The sequence below is a fragment of the Coffea eugenioides genome, chromosome 5, assembly GCF_003713205.1.
Source record: "Coffea eugenioides isolate CCC68of chromosome 5, Ceug_1.0, whole genome shotgun sequence".
NCBI lineage: Eukaryota > Viridiplantae > Streptophyta > Magnoliopsida > Gentianales > Rubiaceae > Coffea > Coffea eugenioides.
In genome coordinates this window covers 46,107,304-46,129,805 of record NC_040039.1, presented here as the reverse complement: position 1 = coordinate 46,129,805, position 22,502 = coordinate 46,107,304, and the positions used below count along the sequence as shown (strand labels likewise).

Sequence of the window (22,502 nt, the reverse complement as noted above, 5' to 3'; positions counted from 1 at the left end):
CTTTCAATTTTTTTGAAACTCTTAAAGTGGTGACAATTGTAAGGGAATTTCATCAAAATAAAGGAGACAATTGTAAAGTCATTTCATGGAAATAAGGGAGAAATGAGGGAAAAGAAAGACAAAATTTGAAAATTTTTCTAATCATTGGTGCAGTTTTGTTGCTTATTTGTGTTGTTTAATTTATTAAATGTAAACTTTTTGAGTAGTTAAATATGTATATTAATTGTTTCTAATTTTTAATTATTTTTATTCTTTTACTAATACGACTTATATATATGCATAAGGGGTATTTATGAAATAAAAACTCATCTCTTTTCTTGAAGTACCTTTTTAATGTTATTTTTTCTAATTGGACTAACTTTGTCATCAAAACTTTAATCTCAGGGAAGGTCTGTGTAATTTTACAAATTTTAGAAGAGGCCAGTGAAATTGTCAGAAACCTCAGGAAGGTTTCTAAAATTATCCCTAAACACGACCATAAACATTTGAGGATTGTTTGGGTGATAAGCTCAATCTAGACTAAGCTTTCATTCTGAACATGCTTCTTTTTATATGCAAAATCATGTACAAGCGTTCACAATGGTTGGTCAAGAATCAAGATCCACAGCTGTGGGCCTTTTGCTCAAGGAAGCGTGAAGATGTGGGGTTTGATACTTTGATCTCGACAGGAATTTTGATAGAAAATACAGGTATATAAAAATATGGTTGGGTAATCTTTATTCTGCCTTTTTTTTCCCGTTTGTTCTGGTTATATCTGTACACATTACAGATTTTTTAGTACATTTTCTGTCAATGTATTATTTATTTACATTGAACCTAGTATATTTACTTGTATAGGATATGTGAGGCTACAATTTCCTCGGATCAGAAGGTTCTGACAAGTAGAAGTGCTAGTTTATATCCAACCACAAAATAAAAAACGACAAAAAAAAGAAGGAAATGAGCACCATTTCTTTAGACAAGTGTCCGATCCCCTCCTCTTTTCTCGAGTCCTCAATGTACCAGAGAGATGAAGAAACTAGGAAACAGTTTCCTCTGCTATAATATACTGTTGCAGAGAACATCAACACCATCTCCTTTCCTAAAGGAAAATCTTGACAAGATAGTTTCGCCAAAAAGAGTTAAAAATTCAAAGGTGAAGAAATCTTGACATACTGCTATTGCACCAGGACTGAAAGTCAAGCGCGATGCAGTTGGTAGACATAGTCCTGGTCACAATTAGATAAAAACATAGAAACTGAAATCTTGGATGAAATTTAACGGTATTTCTTGCTTTTATTGTGACTTTTCGGAAAATTTTGCTGCCCAATTAGATAAAAAGACTAATGAGAATCTTTTCTTTAGAGCAAGGGACAAATTCCCACCCCTTTTGACACACAATATGTTGACAAAAATCCCAGATGAGGGAGGACAAATTTGGGAATCTTAGGCTTGATAATTGAATATTGAGATGAGACCAGCCTAGGTCCACAGTCCCATTAAGTCAGATTTAGAAGAATAACAGTAAATGCTTTCCAGTTTCCACACAGTTGGCTATTGGGTAATAGCTACTAGATTTAAAGATTTAGTCCTATGAAACAGTGAAAGTAGAATCCCACGAGAGAGAAAAAGAGAAATTGCACAGATCATGACCATCATTACTATCATCACTACTTCAACCCACATTATACAACTTAAATTCCAAACAATTCCCTCTTTAGCTTTCTTCTCTTCCCCTCCTTCCACCTCCTCCCTCCTTTTTGCACCCTTTCCTTTTCCCTCTTGCTCCCTCAATTCCCCTCCCACCCCATGTCTCAAGTCTTCTCCTTTTCTCTCTTCCACATCAGGACACCTCACTTACTTCTCAACATTTTTCTATGTATATATCTTGAAGGTTAGCTCAAGTCCCCTTCTTTTCAACAAGTTCATCATGCTCCTTTATTTCTGATATGGCTTGGCTCGCCCTTTTTTACTCTTAGCTAAGCTCGCAACAGAACCTGATAGCAGTGCGAATTGCAGAAGAAAGTATAGAGCCACAAGGAGGAGGAGAAGAGGTTAGAAACTTTAAAAGGATGGGTACAAGGATTGTTAGTTGTCATATTTTCATCCAACTCATGACTTATCTTTTGCTCTGTTCAGGTGATTAATTATCTTTGACATTTTTTCAACATCATAATTATGTCTGTCTTTCTTATTCATTACTTCAGCTAGTCTCTATTGTGAAAAGGGTATCTAATTCCATCTTTTTTTCAACTAAGAATTGCTTTCTGCTTTATTCTGTTTTCATGAGATTCTAAACCTGTTCATGCATGCTTTCTTTGTGTCTTCTATTTTTTTTTTTTTTTTTTTTGGGATTCCAATCCATCTGAATGTTGTTAACTGCAATTCAATAAGTGCATTTTTTTTTTTTTTGGAAATGTTTCATGTTTAAACTTTGTATGTATGTTGATAAGCTGATCTTCATATGTAGGTGCATTTTCTTGTGAATTTCCAATCTCTTATGTTACTATCCAAAAGGACTTGCTTTCTACTGGCACATTTTGCTTCTAAAAAAGAGAGCACAATGCTAATGCATTCAAAGATTTAACGATGGTTCAATTAATTATTCAAGTTTCTTCTTTTCACTACGATCCTTCCTCAAATCTTGAATTATTGGAGTATTTTTAGTGGCTGTTCTTAGCACTTGGCAGTTGGGACTCTCATCATTCAATAGGGCGGTTACGTAAAGTTTTGTTGCTTTAATAGTATAATGAAATCCTAAACTAAAGTCATTTCTTAATAGTTTCTGCAATCTACTCGGTTAATGGATGCTTCTGTTTCTGAAAAGCCATACTCCAACACAACAAGATGGATTTACCTAAAAAGTAAAACATAATTTACTGAAGGATATTCATCCATACAAGGATGAAATCATGGAACTATACATTGACAAAGGCAGAAGCAACCAATCCTAATCAGGGCAACACGTTCTCATCATAGTCTTCATCTCTGTTGGAAAGAATTCTGTTGTTTCATTGAGTGTGTGCCATACTCACCCAAGAAAGCAATTGATCAGTTGAATTGTTCTGTTTCCAATTCCAGCATCAGTTGCCAGAGAGAAAGAAGCAGAAGTGCAGAACAAAATCCCACACCATAAAGTAGGAAAATTGCAAGCTTTTCTGTCAATCTCCACAACAGAGAAGGATATTACCACCCCTATAACGACACTTCCAACAACAAATCCTCTGAACCCCACTGCAACAAATCCAACTTTAAATCCAACAGTTTCAAATCCTGATTCAGCTTCAACAACAACCAATCCAGCCAATCCATTGATGACAACGTCTCCTCTATCTTCAAGTGCAAGCTGGTGTATTGCAAGCCAATCTGCGTCACAAACTGCATTGCAGGTTGCATTGGATTATGCCTGTGGATACGGAGGAGCCGATTGTCAAGCTATTCAAGCCGGTGGCAATTGCTACTATCCAAATACAGTTCATGATCACGCTTCTTATGCTTTCAATAGCTACTATCAGAAGAATCCAATTCCAAATAGCTGCAATTTTGGTGGCACTGCTGTTCCTACTAGCACTGATCCAAGTAAGTAACATTTCCATGAAATGTTTCTACTCAAACACAAGATATAATCACTCTGCAGATATGAACACGAGAACTTGCCGCCTGTTCATTTGCTAGTTCCTTTTTACATTAAACCGAAATCTCATTCAGGCAAGAAAGTTTTCATTGAAGGGCTGAAACTTTTTGGCTCCGTATAAGGATTAATTTTACTTTGTACTCCAAACTTAATTTTGAATCCTGTTACACTATAAACCATTATATTTGTCCCACTTAAATCCAATCAGTAACAGTTTTAACAAAACTAATGGAATAGAAGACCATGCCCGCAATGTACACATATACCTCAGCCACTCTTAGAGTGCAAGGTATTCAAAATTGAAGCTTAGATTACAAAGAAAAGAAATGTTGGTACAATCTTTTTCTCTTAATTCTTGATGCGTCTATGGGTTGCAGGTTATGGGACCTGTCAATTTCAATCCACTAGGTAAGCTCCCTTCATACTCACTGCAATATCTAATTTCGAGTTAATTTTTTTTAAGAAAAAAAGAATCATCCACGCATGGTACTTAATTGAGAAAGAGTTTCTTTCAATCTGCTTTGGACTTTGCAGCACGAGCTCGTCCATATTGAATACTACAAATTCAATGGGATCAAGAGTATATGGAGCTGGTCCTATCACCCCAACCAGCTCAGGAGCTACTTTGGCATGTTGCATGATACATCTACACATCTTAACTTTTTTACTAACATTTGCTATCCATCATTCACAGATGAAAAGTGTTAAGAAGTTATAAGCATGTTCAGTTGTAAACTTTATGTGGCCTAAATAGGATTGCAAGTCATTTGTGTGGGTGCATGCAGGTTTCTTTCTTTTTTTTTTTTTTTTGGGGAAAGATAATATGTATAGGATGGACGGTTGAGTTGAGTGATAGGAAAAAAAGGGACAGAGGCATTTGATGTCAAATTGGTGATCATTTTAATCAATTGCCGAAGTGACATCTCACAAAAGAAAAGAAAGAGAAGCAGGAGAGAAAAGTAAAGGCTACTTTGTACATGAAAGATGGAGCAAGCTGCTAAGGATTTTGTATTGGTAGAAGCTTCTGGCTTTGGAGCAAGTCTTCCTTTTCCTTTCTTGCTTTCTTTTTTTGGTTTTCAAGTTTTGTGAAAAAGGTCAGAAATATATTAGTGAAAATCTTGATCATGCATAAGCTAAATTGCTTGCCTATTGAAATCATGTTCTTGAGTAATTTTCTTTTTGTGCACACTACATAAATTTTTAGATGATTCTTAAGTGCAAAATTATCATGGCAAGTCAGCCTTGTCCTTAAAATTTTGTTCTAAGCCAAGCTTTCATTTGGATTCTATATTAATTTTAGACATACAAACCTGAGAAACGGATGAAGGTGGGCAAGGCAAGATGGAACATGTAGAGAACTAAAAAGTAAATAAAGCAAAAGGAAAAGAGTGCTAAAAGCCTAAAACGACAGCCTCTAGGCTGATTCGTTCATGGGTACACAAGAAGAATCCCAGTCCCAGGTGCTTTCTGCATCAGCAAGCAAAAAATAAAAATTCTCCACTTTATTCATGGAAAAAGATGTTTTGACTTATTGTCATCCAAAAGAAAAGACTCAAAGCTCCAACAATCAAGATAGTTCTAACACATCCTTTTGTTATTATTTTTTTTTTTTCGTAAGAAAGAGAAATTGCATAAATTAAGCAGCACTTAAGAGAAATTACATCCTTTACTATGACATCCTTTTCACTTCTTCTATACAAATCTACAATAGTGGCAATTGGGTTTGTTTGGATTTTAGAACTTTTTTAAAAATAATATTCTAAAAGATATTTTCTTAAAATGTAATGTACGTGAGACAAAAAAAAATACTCAGAAAAACAAGAAGGCGATTGCGATGGCTATCCAATAATCAGAGGCCAAGTAATTAGTTAGAGATGTTAACAGGAGTTTAATCCTCCTCCGCATCACTCCTTTAGTAGTACTAATAGGATTAGTGGAAGGTCATACTCCAATTTTTTTAAATTGGGACAACTGCAATCCCAACATGTTCCCAGTTGGTGCGAAAACGACAAGTCCCAAGGCCCACAAAACCATCTTCGGCTTACATTTAAGCCTAACAAACGAAAACAAACGGGGACGTCATTGTTCTCCATCCAAAATTTGGGCATTAGCTCACCATCATTAGAATTGATACGAAGGCAAAAAAAAAAAAAAAAAAGAATATTGGAAACAGGCTTTTACATAATAAAAGAAACTTTGAATGTTGCTTCAAAAAGTTAACAAATAAAAAAAGAGTAAATCTTATATACACTGACAGTGTATCTTATATACACTATCAATGTATATAAGATGCACTGTCAGTGTATATAAAATTTATTCTTTTTTGATTAATCTTTCCTACACTGACAGTGTGCTATCAGTGTAGGAAAGATTAATCCAAAAAGAATTTATAGAAAAATAAATTCAAAAGATAAGAATAACAAATTAAATAGACAGGTTGATGAATATTTGCAGGGCTCCGTTTGTTTAGCATTATTCTATCTTTTTAGTTCATTTAGATGGAATTTAATTGCTGTGAAGTTTCTAAAAACTTGCGGTAATTGAATTTAACTATATATACTGCTAAAGTTTAGTTAAACATTATTAACCAAACTTGAAATGATGAAACAGCTTATTTTGGAATGGAAGTTCCAGTTAGAGAGGGTTTAACTGGAAGTTGCTCACTTTTAGGGATTGAATTGATACATTGACCTATTTCGAAGGGCTAAATCAAAATCCACCCTTAGATTTAAGCCAAAACAAACATACATGGGTTCCTCCATCCAAATTTGAGACTTCCTCTATCATTTTCTAGGGCAGAATTGACATGAAGGGAGAAGAAAAAAAAACAAAGAAAGAAAGAAGAATAAGGCTCTTAGCATATCATAAATCTCTATTATAGCAAAATGATCCTTGTTCGTTGGTACAGAATTCAAAAAAAAAAAAAGAAAGTTGTTTGGGGTGGAACATTTGTTTACGGTTATACTCTACAATGGCGTGCAAAATTCATACTGCAGATCGACTTTATTGTCGACACGACAGAAAGATTAAACAATGGGGTACTGGGAGAGGTAAAGGACCCCTCTATCCAGTCAGGCCATTCACTATGCTTCTTATAACCAATGTTTTGAAAATCGGTCGGACCGCAAATTGGTCGTAGCTTCGGTCCTATTCATATTTTGGGTTAACTAGACTTAAAAATCAGATTAAACTATTCGAATTTTGTAGATCGGATTGAACAGTTGAACCGGTTATTTTTTTGTTCTTGTCTATTAAATTGAAAAAAATTTAAAAGATAAGTTTTCCTTAACATTAAAGACTGATTATTGAATATCACATCCACTCACTTTCTTTTCATTTTTTGCCTCTTATCAAGTTTGTATCTCTATTTTCTATTTTCTTGACTTCCTCCAAACTCCAATCTTTTTTTTTTTTTAAAGTTGCAATCTTTAAATATAAAAAATGTGAATTAAAATTTAAACTCACAATGTCTAATTCTCATAGACGTGAATTTTGTATAATTTTGGAATATTGTGGTATTTTTGGATTGGATATAAGATTATTTTTTTAGTAAATTTAAGTAAGATTGAAATGAAATTTATTTGTTTCAACTTATAATTTTAAAATTTTATTTGTGAAAATCCAAGTTCTTTGAAAATATTAAACTTTTCATCTCAAAAAGTCTTAAATTAGTCCAATGCATGTCTTATTTTGTGCATATATATTTATATAAATTATTTTTAAAAAAATTTATTGAACCAGAGTTAAACCGGTCCGACTGATGAATCTCGATCCGAACACTTTACCGATTCAATCAACCGTCTAAATTTCAAAACATTGCTTATAACGAGTCTTCTTCACTTCAAATTCAACACCTTGTACAACTCGACATTCCATTCTTAATAATTCTTTCCAGTTTCCATGGAGGTAGAGAATCAACATCTCCTCCAATCCCTCCTACCCTCCACCGCCACCCCCACTAACGCCGCAACCGAAGACATCTGCTTACCGATTCAATTCACTAGTAACTCGGCCAAAGTTTACTTGTCAAGTTCATCAGGGATCATTTCCAGGCTAGTTTTCATCATCTCCGTTGGAATAGTCTCCATATGGGCAAACCATGAAGCCTCCAAGGGATTTTCAATATCCATTATCAACGAAGCTCGCGAAACATCCCCGGGAAAGCGTTTCGATCTTTTTTATGCGTCAAATGATGAAGCTTCAAGTTTACTTCTCACCACAAGCAAGTTTGTTGAAGATTTTCTTTACCCTAATGGTAGTTTCCCTAAGAAGAAAGTCAACCATGTCGTCCTCCGGCTCTCCAGCCGGAATTTATCGAGCTCCATCGTTGTTGACTCCGGCCAAGAACATGATCGCGGCCATCAGTTTGTTCTTCATATTAGTCCTTCAGTCTTGGAGGAGATAAATTTTAGCCATGCCATGTTTTTAGCAGTACAACAAGGCATGGCACGTATATGGCTATGGGATGGTCAAGGCAATGCCCCGTCAACTCTTATCAACGGCATTGTTGAGTACCTAAGCAATATAGCTGTTTCTTCCGGTGGGCTATTAGGTTTTGGGAGCTTGGATTTGGAATCAATGGAGAAAGACAGCAATTGCTGGAAGAGCAAGAATCCTAAGGCCGTGGCACAATTCTTGAATTACTGTGAGTTGGAAAAACCGGGTTTCATCGGACGGTTGAATCAAGCTCTAGGAAATGGATGGCATGATCGAACGGTGGATGATGCATTAGGCATGTCTGCCCAACACCTACGTAAAGTTCATCATAATTCTTCACCGAAGTACCTATCCCACATTTAATTTACTGGTTAAATTCTTCTAATTGTTATTTTAAGAAAAAAGTTGTTTTCAATAAAAAGGCACTAACATAGAAAATTAGTTAGTTTTCATTCTCTTTTTTTTTTTTGCAAATTCGATTTTACTTTTCCTCTAGTGAGAAGTACTAGAAATAATATTTTAGGTGATGGAATAGTACAAATAAATAATATAAGTATATGCCCCCTTGCTAGAAAAGAAGTTGAGACATTATTTCTATTTCACATGTGTATCAAACAATTATTGGATGAAATTCTCATGCATAAGGGATACTGATCACTCAAGCCAGGAAACAGACAATGCCGGATGGAGATGTGAATAATCAACAATGCGGGGCCAAATGACGAGGAAGGGAGCACAAAGTAGATCCCACCAATTTGTCATAATTAAATGTGGCATTACTTAAAAAATTCAGTCGGGTGCGTAGTGCACCCGTCTACTCCGGTGGTGATTCAATTCCCTCCGGATTATCCTAAAATCTCTTCAGACCCTCTCCTTCCCCATAGTGTAGAAAGCTATCGTATCAACAAAAAAAAAAAAAAGGTTAAGTGTATGTAGATCATATCTATCAAGCATCTTGCTTTAATATCTTGATTATATTAATTGCCCTGTTTTATATTACGTAGAATATTCAAGTTGATTTTGTTAATTCTTTTTTATGTTAAGACCAACTTCTAATTTTATACAAGCAATTTTGATGACAGCTCACAAGCGAAAATTTGACTTATGCATTGCGTTTGACCATTGATGTTGACTTTAGCAACCCTTTTTTTTATTTATAAATTCTGTACATGGGAGAGGGATGCTAATCCTATTTCTATTCATTAAATCAGCAAGGGAGACTAAAGCGAAGATACAAAAATGTGAATAAATAAACGAGGAGTAGTCTTAGTAGTAACACACTAATTTATCAACTAGAATAAGATGATTCTTATCCGTGGAGATATGAGTTGGTGCCCTTTGCTAATGAGAGTTTGAAGCCTATGTCCTCCTAAAATCCACTTTTGCAGTTATTAGACTTTGACAGGTCAATTAGAGGACTCTAGTAAGCTAGTCAATGTTCTTTGCATAATTTTGGGGACCATCTAGCTTTGAGTTTGCTCGATGGGCTTTCAACCATTTAGAGGAAACATTTATGTCAACAAATGTTAGCTCGATTAATAAGAATTGACCATTTCATCATTAAAAAACAAAAAGGGTTTTTGAATTCCATTCTTGATGTTACGATCACAAAAAATTGTGTGTTTAAATTTCGATGTCACGATCATGTTGATGTAATCTATAAATGCCTCCGACCTTACCCGGTAGAGGTGAAACAACCCAGCTATGGTTTACCCACCCAAAAAAAAATGGTACTGTCTAAATCCTTACGCTCAATCCGGTCCTTACGATGGACCGCTCTTGTTTGGGAGATCTGATTAGTTAGAAGCAAATTAGATGGGGCATACATCATAAAAGCCCAGAGTTTCCAGTGTTCCAATCAATGGGCCGATGTTGGAGCCAACTAACCCAATTGATATGCTAGTCCCAGTGAGATATACTAATAATTGTTTTGTGCTTGGGTTTGGACTAATGATTATTTGAAGCAACCCAAAAAAAAAAAAAAAAAAACTGCACACGTATGCCAACCATGATTTCATCTTTCAATTAACATTTTTTTTATTTTTTTTAATAAAAGAGGGGTAGGATTTAAATGACTGTGAAGGGAAACAGGGGATTAAAATTCAAAATCTCCTGAAATCTCAATTTTAGTCATTAGATCAAAACGTTCTGAAATTTTTAATAAATATTTTATCTTTTATACATCACATAATAGAAGTGATAAACAGAAAAATATGAAAAAAAATTCTAAATAATCGTTAATAAGAATGAATTAAAAACGTGTGATTCTGATTTCTTTAACAAAATTCAACAGTTATGGAGAGCTGCAGTTAAACAATTTGACAGCTATCTGATCAGAAAAACTTTCTGAATTCTGCAGACAACAACATTTATTAAAACAAAACAAAAAAAAAAACCAGAATTCAATTCAATTCAATTCGGGACGACGACAGTGTACTTGAATTCTAGTAGTAACATTCATTACAAGTTCAGAAGATGAGGACACACCATATCGTAATCCCCATGATTGTGCGCACGCATCTCGATGCAGGCAATGGTAATTGCTAAGTAAATGAAATTTTCATAATAATAATAATAATAACTATTTCGTCTCCTTTACAATAACACTCACGAGTCAAACTGCACATGACATTGCCAAACTTTTGCAACTTTGTGTTTGATTTGGTTTCCTTCATTTTCGAATTGTATTTCAAGCTTTTATATACTTTTCAGTAAAAGTTTTCCATGATTGCTTGGGAAATCTTTTTTTTTCCCCTAAAAACTTATTTATTATAATTTTTTTTGCGATATAATGTATTAAGTAAGATAAGATACAGAGGTGGTTGAAAAATAAAAAAAGTTATTGGATAAATGGAAAAGTAATTGAAATACGTACCGTAGCAATTGAAATTTGTTTTTCCGAACAAAGTGAATCTTTAATTCGTAATTAGTGTTTTTCCAAATTCTTTTCTCTCCATTCTCTTTAGAACTCTTCCGGTTAAAATCTTCTTCATCATCTCTCTTATGGAAGAGAGACAAAATTTGCCTAGTTTGGATTACGATTTTTCATCGGAAAATTACGTCGTTTTCCGTGATCACATTTCCCTATTACCTTTTTCACTCACATACATCAAATCGCTACAGTAATTTTTTCATGAAAATGCAATCCAATCTTTCCCCATGGGAGGGAGCACTTTCTCTATTTTTTAGTTTCTCTTATTTGAATAAATTCTTTCCTAAAGTTTCTTAGCAAGAGATTCTTCTCTCTTAAGATCTCTTAGTGAGAGTTTTTTTCTTCTAAATTATTCTAGTAAGAGTTTCAGTCTCTAATGAGTTTTTCCTTATGAGAGTTTTTTTTCTAAAGTTTTAGATACTCTCGTCTCGTAGTCCGAAATTAAATTGCTTAAATCATCCTACTAATCATCAGTTCTACATACAATATTCAAAACAAACAGATAAAAAATTCCTCCCCTTGCTAAAAAAAAATTTATGGTTATTATAGTTTCACAAGTAAATCGAATAGTAATCACCCTTAACCAAAATTGACTTCTTAGGTACTGTGACTCCTTGTCCTGACAATTACCTAAATCGTTTATCTCATCACATGTTCGTAGCTTGAATATAGGTACATGACTCAATAAGCAAGCCTATACACTGGTAATCCATCTTGAATTTATTTCAAGATTTGAAAAAAAAAAAAGAAAAAAAAAAGGGGTTCATGCATTTGCAGTTTTGCACATGATTCACTTAAATGCAATAAAGTACAAGTAGAGATTGCCCTTTAAAAATAAAGGCATATTTTTCAGGACAAAATTGTGGGCCTTGGAAAGGAAACAACAATAGAAAAGCAGAAATGATTTATTTACTACTGATAACAATATTTACCTACCCCAGCTGTGATCGAAATGATTGGTTTCTTATAACAGAAGAAATAAAAATGTGGATCCACGTTGCTCTGGCATGTTTTCTCGTGCTAGTAAAGTGACAATTGCAAGTTACTTAGTCGGTGGAACTAGAATTTGCTATAAAGCACACGTACACAAATTTCTCCATGTACTACGAATTCACAACTATATCTATATACTCCCTTATATTTTTGCTATTTCTATATGGTGGCATGGAAATCTAGCTACACAAAACCATCTTCTTCTAGACTTCTACTTCATGGTGGTCTACAATAACATAGAAAAAAAAAAAATGAAAAGAAAAAGAAGATTGCATGGTATCAGACACTTTGTATTCTATACCTAACACGTTCACGATCGTGACTTGTCAAAGATAGTCAATAGATTGTTCCATGCACTCATTTATGACTTGCTCTTGCGATAACTGCTCCATAAAAGCTCATATATTTCCGAGTATCATACATCACAAAACTGTGAGAGATATATCAAATTTCACAGCGAAAGATAAGGCCTAGCAAGACCAACCAAATATGGATATATATATATAAGAACTTCACCAACAGAAAGAAAAAGAAAAAATCAATCCCACTAAGGTTGTAAATCTTCAAGGGTAGTAAATTCAGCTACATTTTGTTTCTGTACTTTAGTCCCACATGATTTCTTTCTACGATCTTGAACCACGCCTTCATTTCCAGCAAGCATCAGGTACTTGTCCCTCCTTGTTAAAGTAGTGCATTCAAATCCCAGGGCATCAGCCAATTGTCTCTGAATATGATTGGCCACCTCATGGCTAGATTTTCCACCAGCCACGGTCAACTCCTTAGGCACCTTGGGAAGAACATGAATGCTGTAGCGAGGCATAGGGTTCATCAAGAAGAAGATAGGGTCCAAACACTTGAGACCACTTGCAGTTGTCCCATAAAACATGGTCACATTTGTATTCATGGCCACAGGCACAATTTCATCGGCCAATTCTGCAAACAAGGAGCTAAATCTCAAGAGATATGGCTCTCTGCATGTGGTTCCTTCAGGACAAACTACCAAGTCTCCTTCAGATAATAATTTCTGCATGGCTTCACCATCTTGTTCCCTGTTTCTTGTTAGTCGAACAGTTCTAATTGGTGACAGAAATTCAGACATTTTGCTTAGACTATATGTCACTGCAGTCAACGGTTTCCCAAGAGATGTGCTGAGAAAAACAGGATCTAAAAGTGTTCTGTGAGTGCAAACATAGAGGACTCCTTTTGCATTTTGGGAGTTTTCTGATGGATTATGGCCTTTGACTCTGATGCGGACACCGCTCAATGTACCTAACAAAATGGCTAGTTTGTAGGGTAAGAATATGCCAACAAAGAGTCTGAAGATGGCTAGAAGTATTCCAAGAGGAAGCCACATGAACATGGCGAGGGTTGCTAGAGGGGTTGGTAGAAATGCTAGTCTCCCATCGTGGAATACTAATGGCTTTGGATATTTCTCCCTTGGCATGACTGAATTTGTGCGTGACTTCGGATCTTCTTTGATGACCACATAAGCTTCCTACACAAATCACAAGTATGCATAATCAGGCGTCAGATAAACTGTTTAAAAAAAAACACACAACAATTTCTAAAAGCCGCAAAGATGAATCATTTAAACATTAGAAAGAACATGCATTACACAACAAATTCTTTTTTAATTCGAAAATGAAAACAAAAACAAAAACTATATTTGGTAAAATGTTCGTATTTAGTGTCCATTAGTTTTATCAGAAAACCAGTATATGGGCTTATCAAGATTGGATCGATGGATAATGCAATATTTATGGCATTGCTTGTCTTATGTACTTCTGCAACTTTCAGCATTCAAAGTCTAATAGACATTGCTTTCAAAATCTCAGAACCAAAAAATTATTGAGGTTGACTAAGAGAAAAGTATTGTCTTAGTATCTTTGCTGTCCTTGTACCTACACAAATCTTGTGGGCCAAAAAGGGGAAAAAACAAAAACAGAATCTAAGTACCAGAAGACAAATGAAATATCAATAACCATATCATCGGCCCCGTATATGTGGATCAAACGAACTTAGGTCATGTTGGTTATTAAAAACCAAGGGTTCAGAAGCTTACCTTGCATTGGGAGATAAACAACTGGTCATGAAGCGTTGGAGTTCCAATGCCAACATCCGGCATTTTTTCCCCGCAAAATTCCTTCAAAGCTTTATGCTTAACAAACAATCCAGAACTAGATATCAGACCAGTATAGTACTGTCCCCTCGTGTGCAACTCGGTCCCTTTAACAGTTTGAACACTCAGATAATCCTTAAGAAAACCCTCAACCATTACTCTAGGCAAGCTGGTAAAGATAAGTCTATTGCCTGCTGAAGCTAAAACCTCGTAAACATGAAGATTGAGATCCTCGAGGTAGAACTTAGGCAAAACAGCCCTTGTCACATTATCCATATCCTTTAACTTAAGCCCACAAAATGTGATAAAGATCATAACTCTAAGTTTGAGTTCGAAGTCCAAAACCCACAAAAAAGGACATGACAAAAGCAAGAAAAAGGCTCTGAAAATGCTACCACCTTCAAAAGCAACTAACATGAAAAAAGGAAAGAAAGACTTTGATCTCAGTAAGCAACCATGGATATCACAAACCAAAGTTTGAGACCCTCTATTGTCGAGAGTACATTTGGTCACGCTAGGGTATAGAGGAAGTTGTGATGCTGATGATCTGAAGGATGGATTTCTCTGGAAAAACCCATGATTTCTTACCTTAGTTGCAGCTCTGTAATATGAGTTGGCTAGAATTTTGTACACTAGCCAGTCTGCTAATTTGAGCAGTACCATTGGGAATACCATACTCTTTTTAGTATATTCACCGCCAAATTGAAAATGACGACTATGATATGATGATTTACTACACTAGTAGGATGGTTGACAAAGAAAATTTCTACAAGAATGAATCTAATGAGAGAGAAGTGATGAGAAGGAGCAATGGATGTTGAGGAATTTATAGCTGTAATAAAAGCGTGCAGAAGGAAGTTGACCATGCATTTGGTTACCCACACCGTTAGCATTAATTGCCGCCCAAAGGTTTTGCTCTTTCTAGCAAGTAAAAAAAATTTTTTTTTTTCCAATTCCTAATTAGTGCCCTCAGCATGAGGTTCATTTCTTCTAAGAAAGGAAAAAAAGAAAGAAAAATTCCCCTTATATTAAGGTAGTAATAGTATGAAAAGATTGACCATATACAGTTAGGTTATCTCTTTCGGCACAAGAACATGGTTAGGTTAGATTGTTGGTGACCGCCTTCAAAATTGCGGTTTTTTGTTTGAAAATTGACACAATTTTTGGGTGGTGTTCGAGAAATTGACACAATATTTTGGTGGTGTTTGAAAAAATTGACAGAGTCTGTTACGTACTTCTGTGATGTATATGTGCTGTAATTGTTTACGAGTATGAATACTGAATTTGTTGGAATGTGTGAGCGTGTTTGAGGATGGATGGATACACGTTGGGGTCCAACTACTATTCAATGTATTCATCAATTCGATCTCTTGAGATAAGCACATTTTCTCCTAGCAAAGACAATCGACTTCTTTGGAATCCACGAGAGGGTTCAATTCCAATCTTTTAAGTTAGATGATCTACAACCATCTATCTGGCACTTGTTGACGTAGTAATAAATGAATGCACACCCCAAAAGTCAAATGCCAAAGGAATTGCCTATTGAACGTCTCAAAAAATTAACATTGATAGGTCAAATTTTGTCAATGGTAATGAAGATTTTAACTAGTCCTAAGCTAAGAGGAGAACGTGATTGGCATAGTCCTAATTTTTCCAGGTTAATTAGCATGTTTGTGTGGTTCGATATGACTCGCATTTCACCGTGAACTCTGCGAAAATTATTGACGCTTTCTTGGCGTGTTAAGGCTCCAATATTAGCAAGTAAAATACTACGTTAAATCATTACTGTACAACCATATCGTGGCTGACTAGCTTTTGTATAAGAATGCTAAATCACCGCTTATGTCTTTTTCGACCAAACCCTAGACATGCATTGAATGGATCTATCTATCTGTCTGCAACCTGAATCATGATGATGGAACAGTCAATTACAATAAAGACAGCAGTTAATCCCAACAACAGCACATGTGACGACCCAATTAACCTCGGTTACAAACATTTCTTGTTTGTTAATAACATTATCTCTTCAACCATAAATGATAATCCTACTACATCAAATTAAACCCTGATCAGTAACTGGTCAAGCCAGTGAAATTGGTCTTCCATCATCCGAATTGAATTTCTTGGTTCTTTTTTTTTTTTTCGGGTTTGCCCAACAGGCAGTTGAAATCATGCAATTCTTGTTCATGGGTTGGTGAAACTTCAATCATTCGATGAAGATATCTTCATAGGCTCTGCATCAGATTCCCACGCCACAATGTTTGAATAGTCGTTGCATGCCAAACCCGTTTTCCATTTCTGGTCCGTCCAACATTCCAATTCTGGAATCGTTCAGCTTGATTATATTCACTGTTTCGGTAGTTTGGTTGTCCATCTTGTGTGATGCAATAGTAAAATTACCCATTTGAGTATCATGTCAAAATATTAACATAATCTTTAATTAATTTTATGTTGATTATCTATGGTGATTGCGTACAAGACAGCAGTCGTGACAAAGTCCAAACCAAAAAGTAGCTATCACTAGATTATGATGATGATTATATATTTATATTGATCTCGTACGATAGTCATCATTTATGGAGCTTTCTGGTATAGCCTTTCCAATGGGTTCTATCTTCTGCAATATATACTAGTCGTAAGAGGTCAAAATTAGAACCTGAATTTCAGGCACCTTTTCCTCTGAAAACCATCTAGCTAGTGTAAGCATGCATAGCAAGAAAATGAAAGAAACTTTCTTTTGGGAATAGTTAGTTTTTACTTCTAAGAAGGCTGTGAATTAATTATCTTGAAAAGTGTTTTTTAGAAGGCGCAAGGCGTTGGGGCAATTGGCATTTCGTGCTTCCAGTCATTTTTGTCAGCAATCCCCATTTTTCTACTATATTTTGCCGGTCATTTAAGGATGGAATGAGCAAACAATTACAGAGTAAAAGAGCCCAGTTATGCTTATCAGAATTTTCTACAATCTGATTGAGCCATCTGGTGATTAACAGCTAAGACAATTATGCGTCCAATCAGACAAGTAACCCTTCTGCATAGAGGTCCCAATAACTTTCTTCTTGTACTTCCAGTGCCCATCCTCCTCTGATAAATGAATTGACAAAATTGAGGAAGAGATTAAAATGTGCTCAGGCAATGGTTTGGCTTTTTCGAAATTGCTTTATTAGACAAGCACGCATCAGGAAATGAATGTCTATTAAAGGTGTACAGAATAATTAATGTCTCGTTTGTTAGAAGACCAAGTCGTAGAGCCAACATGAGTAAGCAAAACTGCATATTTGAGACCACATGGACATTGTCCTTCTTTACACCTTTCTATAAGATTCTTTTTTACCAGCTTTTGAGATTACTTGAGGCCAGGGTTATAAACGAATTATTACAAATCGATTGCTTAACAAATAATTTGTTAAAAGTTCGATTTGAGTTTGACATTTTGAACAGCTCCAACAAGAATAGAGATCCTAGGTTTAAGGTCGCCGCACTTCCAGTTACCAATTGGTTGGATGTTGTTGGTTTGTGAGTTCCACCTTAGATTGTGCTTTGCACCAGGATTTCGATTACCTCTGAGTGTTAATCTAATTTTGTTGTGTTTGTTTCATTAATTTCGATTGTTGAAAAAAAAACAAGAATAGAGATCCGGTTAATTATCGAATCGATTTCGAATGTATTAAGTATTTTGTTCATTATAGTCAAGTATTGGTCTCCGCACACATCAGCATTGCAAAGTATCTTCTAGAACTCTTTTCTCCTCCGTCTTTCTAGAACTTGTCGAGTCAAAATCTCCGTCATCTCCTTTCATGAGATAGAGATCAAATTCGGTCTTTTTTCCATAAGAGAGCGCACTCTCTCCAATTTTTAATTTCTTTTGTTTGAATAAATTTTCTCTTAGAGTTTTCTAATGAAAAATTCTTCTCTCTTGCGATCTCATAGTGAGAGTTTCTTCTCTTCTAAATTGTTCTAACGAGACTCTCCTAAATTTTTTCTTGTAAGAGTCTTTTTAGTTTTTATCTTGTTTGTAAGATTTAAGATTTGATAAATTTAGAATCTAGTTTCTCAAACGAGCAATTTTTCTATTATTGTCAAATCTAAATTTCTCTTTGAATTTAAACCAATTTTAATCAGATCTAACTGTCAGAATACATGCCTAGATGTATTAGGCTACAATGATTCATCCAAATGGAAGACATACAGTAACTATGTTATATTTATTAATTTCAGATCTACATTTACCTATGTCACATTTGTTTGATGTATTTTCTACCTTTAATGGAGATTTATTGAATGAAATGATCTTTTCTATCAAACAAGGTATTTGGCTCGTTAAGGTTCAAATACTTTTTATTTTTTAAATGATATTTTTTTTATATAAGCATATATATATATATATATATAAGTAATATTTTGTAACATTAATAACTAAATACTTTGCCGATGAGGCTTTGGTCTAATAGCTAGGGTTGGGATCTCATGAATGAGAGGTCCTGGATTTAAATCCTATTGCCCTCTCTCCCCGCTTTTGTGTTACATAAATTAAAAAAAAAAAAAACTAAATACTTGTAATTAAGGTTGAGATCCTGGAACTAGAGCACGGTTGAGATCATGAGAATTAAAGGTCCTAAATTTTAACTCTCCTGTTCCCTCTCCTTCTAGAAATTATTAAAAAAAAACTAAATAGTTTAGTGAATAAAATAGTATTGGAAATTAAATTTTTTTTTAAAAAAGTTGAGTTTTCAAATCAAGCTTGAACTAATGAAATATTGAATCTAATCGAGCTAGACGCTTAGAACTCATATTTTGAGTGCACAAACTCAAATTTTCGAGTCGAGCTAACGTTTCGTTTACTTTACAGTCCTACATGGGCCTTTTTACAAATTTATATGACATTATAATAGCCTGTCCTAAATGAAGTGTATTAAAATTCTTCTTACTTTTCTTTTTCATTTTTTTTTGGTAGACAGCATAAACTCTCCCTTAGATTAAAAAGAGGTCAAAATCCAGTTTCAAGAATTAGAGAGAACGTGCTTTAAAGTTATGAATTGGCATTCTCGTAAAAAAAATATCGAAATTATTCACGACATTTTGCCTCTTTATTTGGTAAATTTTGCTTGAAAAAATGTGGTTGTTTCATCTTTAGCGTCCTCCTTAAGTTGGCAATGGACAGCCCCAGAATTTGCCACCTGAAGAAACATGTAAAAATTTGACCCAAAAAAAAAAAAAAAGTGTTATCTGCAATCTTAGGCCCTGTTTGCTAAGTGGGTTTTTTTGGATGTTATCTAAAATTTTACTGAATCTTACTGTAGAAGTTGTAAAAATTTTTTTTTTTAAGTATGTAAAGTTTTGGATATTTTGAAGTGTATAGTTTAAAAACTTGAAAAAGTTTTTTGAAGTTATTGTAGTTAAAGTTATTAAAAAATTTGTAGCAGACAACTTAGCCAAAAACTTGCTTGCCAAACAAGACCTTAATTACAATACAAATCAGTCTTTGGGCTTTCCCACGGGCGATTTAATCTGAATTCTTTACAATTGGACTGCAGTGCTGTGGGCCTATCTCAACTTCCAACCTTCCAATGGGCAACATATTCCCCTAATAGACTGGAGTGATATAAGCTAATGGGCTTTCATCATTTGGAAATGAACCCTTTTCCTTTTTTTTGTATTTTTCTTTTAGGCATTGGAAATGCGTTTCAAGTGCTTAGTTGGAACAATTTTGTTGATTATGTCATAAACTCGTTTTTCAATCGCTTTTTTATTTTAATCTTCTTGACTATTCTTTCTTAATTACATACATCACATTAAAAAAGAGTAAATCTTATATATACCAACCGGATATATACTATCGCAGTTGAATATACGACACATATACAAAATTTGAGTTTTAAATTCAAATTTGAATTACGTGTCATGTATCTAATGATGAAAATGTATACACTATCAGTGTATAGAAAATTAATCTTTAAAAAAAATACTACAATATTGTTCTAAAAATATTTTTCCAAATGATCCTGTACCCAAACAAACTCAACAACCAGATTTAGTAAAATATTAAATAAATCTTGGTTACAATTTTACATTGTAATTCATTGTTGTAAATGAATTGAAACCAAACTATAGTATATTAACAATAATGTATGCTATGTCAAGAATTTTGACTATGCTCTGAGGCTTTCTTCCTATAATCTTGGACAAGCCCTTCATTTCCAGCAAGCATCATGTACTTGTCCCTCCTTGTCAGATTAGTGCACTGAAAACCCAATGCATCACCCAATCTTCTCTGTATATAATTAGCCACCTCATGGCTTGATTTCCCAACAGAAAAAGTGAATTCCTTGGGCAACGTACTTTTCTAGTACATAAATGCTGTAACAAGGGTTAGGGTTCATGCCCAAGAAGATTGAATCTAACCACTTATATCCACTCACCGTCGTCCCATAAAACATGGATGTATATGTATCCATGGCAACAGGAACAATCTCATCCGTTAATTCCGCGAACAAAGAACTGAATCTCAGAAGATAGGGTTCTCTGCAGGTGGTTCCTTCAGGGCATATGACTAAATCACCTCCACTCAATAATTTCTGAATGGTTTTAGCATCTTGGTTTCTATCCCTTGTCAACCTTACAGTTCTTATTGGTGACACCATCTCAGAGAATTTACTTAGGCTGTAAGTCACAGCAGTCAAAGGCTTTTCCAGTGCTCCAAAAAGAACTACAGGGTCCATGAGGGTCCTGTGGTTACACACATAGAGCACTTTTTTCTCACTTTCTGAACCCAATACCTCAGACAATCTCAACTTTAGTTTTCCACCAGTTGCTAAGATCAAGAACTTGGCCATCTTGCAAGGCAAGAGTAGAGCAACTGAAAATCTGAAGATTACCAGTATTATGCCGAAAGCAAGCCAAATGAACATGGTGAGAGTTGCAAGAGGAGTTGGAAAGAAAGCTAGCCTGCCATCATGAAATATTAGTGGCCTTGGATATCTCTCCCTAGGCATTATTGTGCTTTCACAAGCTCTCCTGTCATCCTTGTGTACCACATAGGCTTCCTGCAATCATGAAGATCATCTACATTCAGGAAAAAAATGATAATTCGAGCAAACAATACCCAAAAAGGAAAACCGAAAGAGGTTGTTACTTTTTATTTGTCACAGGTTTATAGAATCTTAGACATAATAACTCGTGCAAAAGAGGGCATTTTGTGGACCAACTAATTGAGATAAAAAATCTCTGTGTTTGACAACTACCAATTTATAGCTCTGACTTTTAAGCAACTTGAGTGGATTTGGGAGTTCACTTTGAGTTTATAGATTGAGCTGTCAATATTATGAATACCTGTGACTTTAGATGGTGAAAATACATCAATATCATGACAAACAATTTGTGAAATAAATTGTATTGAAAAAAAAAAACTCCTTTTATCTTTTGTGGTCAAGCATTTATTATGTATCTTAATTCTCAATCACTATACTGTATTCGATTGTATCGCAACACCAATATATATTAGAACGTTCCATGAGGGGGGGAAAAAGCTTGTGGTTGGGGTGCTTAATGAAAGAAATTAATGTTTCAATCCGGTATTTATCAAGAGGGATACCTTGCACAGAGAGACAAACTGGTGGTCATGATGATCTAAACTTCCTACGCCAATGTCCGGCAAGTTTTCTCCACAAGATTCCTTGAGCGCTCTAGCCTTCACAAGCAATCCCGAGCTTGATACCAAACCAGTGAAAAAAGGGCCAATGGTGTGCAATTCAGTTCCTTTAACAGTTTCAACACTCAGGTACTCCTTGAGAAAGCCTTCAACCATAACCCTAGGGACACTCGTGAAAACCAGCCTTGATCCTGCTGAAGCAAACACCTCGTAAACAAGAAGATTGATATTTTCGAGGTAAAACTTTGGCAAAACAGCCCTAGCAACGACAGCCATGTCTCTCAGCCTCAGTCCACAAAACGTGATGAAGATCATAACTCTTAGCTTGAGGTCGAAGCTCAGAACCCACAAAAGAGGATAGGATGAAAGCAACAAGAATGCCTTCAAGATGCTACCGCCTTCAAATGCCACCAGCAAGAAATATGGAAAGAAGGAATGATCAGACCTCAGCAATGTGATGATGTCACAGACCAGTTTTTGGGACCCTCTGCTATCTAATGTACATTTGGTCACGCTAGGATGTGAAGAAACTTGATTCATTGATTCCATAATGGGGTCTCGATGAAAGATCCCAATTTTTCTCACCTTAAATGCAATTCTGTAATGTGAGGTTGCCCAGTAGATCAGCTTGTGCAGTACCATGACACATTTTTCTCTACTGCCACATGAGATCCGCTAGAGCGTATGTAATTGTATGCATGAGAGTGTAGGCGAAGAAAAAAAACAAAAAAGCACACAGCAGAAGCAATTTTAATACATAAAA

At 35.1% G+C, this 22,502-nt stretch overlaps 3 protein-coding genes and 1 pseudogene across 4 annotated transcripts; 2 read left to right on the top strand and 2 right to left on the bottom strand.

Moving 5' to 3' along the window:
* Positions 1-1,751: 1,751 nt before the first annotated feature.
* Positions 1,752-4,768, top strand: LOC113770791 (PLASMODESMATA CALLOSE-BINDING PROTEIN 5-like). Of its 2 annotated transcripts, XM_027315371.1 has the most exons (5): positions 1,752-1,873; positions 1,959-2,033; positions 3,061-3,558; positions 3,991-4,021; positions 4,148-4,768. In XM_027315371.1, exons 1-5 carry the CDS (start codon positions 1,789-1,791, stop codon positions 4,329-4,331), a joined length of 873 nt encoding a protein of 290 aa, XP_027171172.1. In that variant the 5' UTR covers positions 1,752-1,788; the 3' UTR covers positions 4,332-4,768. The 2 variants fall into 2 exon arrangements, with proteins under 2 accessions (XP_027171172.1, XP_027171173.1); XM_027315372.1 differs by having other exon boundaries at positions 1,784-2,118.
* A 2,745-nt stretch (positions 4,769-7,513) lies between these two features.
* On the top strand, positions 7,514-8,413 carry LOC113771867. Its single transcript, XM_027316416.1, has one exon. It carries the CDS (start codon positions 7,514-7,516, stop codon positions 8,411-8,413), a length of 900 nt encoding a protein of 299 aa, XP_027172217.1.
* Positions 8,414-12,522: 4,109 nt separating this feature from the next.
* Positions 12,523-14,769, bottom strand: LOC113771866 (glycerol-3-phosphate acyltransferase 1-like). Its single transcript, XM_027316415.1, has 2 exons — positions 14,038-14,769; positions 12,523-13,470 (listed from the first exon to the last, which is right to left on the bottom strand). The coding sequence occupies exons 1-2, from the start codon at positions 14,767-14,769 to the stop codon at positions 12,523-12,525; spliced, it is 1,680 nt and encodes a 559-aa protein (XP_027172216.1).
* Positions 14,770-20,227: 5,458 nt separating this feature from the next.
* On the bottom strand, positions 20,228-22,381 carry LOC113771864 (annotated as a pseudogene).
* Between the last annotated feature and the right edge of the window lie 121 nt (positions 22,382-22,502).

What these genes read in the sequence shown, in the direction of transcription:
- LOC113770791 (XM_027315371.1), top strand. Translation starts at nt 1,789, where the DNA reads ATGTCTCAAGTCTTCTCCTTTTCTCTCTTCCACATCAGGACACCTCAC. An exon ending in TCTATGTATATATCTTGAAG is followed by an intron (nt 1,874 to 1,958) that starts GTTAGCTCAAGT and finishes TTTTACTCTTAG; the next exon opens with CTAAGCTCGCAACAGAACCT. An exon ending in TGTCAATTTCAATCCACTAG is followed by an intron (nt 4,022 to 4,147) that starts GTAAGCTCCCTT and finishes TGGACTTTGCAG; the next exon opens with CACGAGCTCGTCCATATTGA.
- LOC113771866 (XM_027316415.1), bottom strand. Translation starts at nt 14,769, where the DNA reads ATGGTATTCCCAATGGTACTGCTCAAATTAGCAGACTGGCTAGTGTAC. An exon ending in TGTTTATCTCCCAATGCAAG is followed by an intron (nt 13,471 to 14,037) that starts GTAAGCTTCTGA and finishes TGATTTGTGTAG; the next exon opens with GAAGCTTATGTGGTCATCAA.
- LOC113771867 (XM_027316416.1), top strand. Translation starts at nt 7,514, where the DNA reads ATGGAGGTAGAGAATCAACATCTCCTCCAATCCCTCCTACCCTCCACC.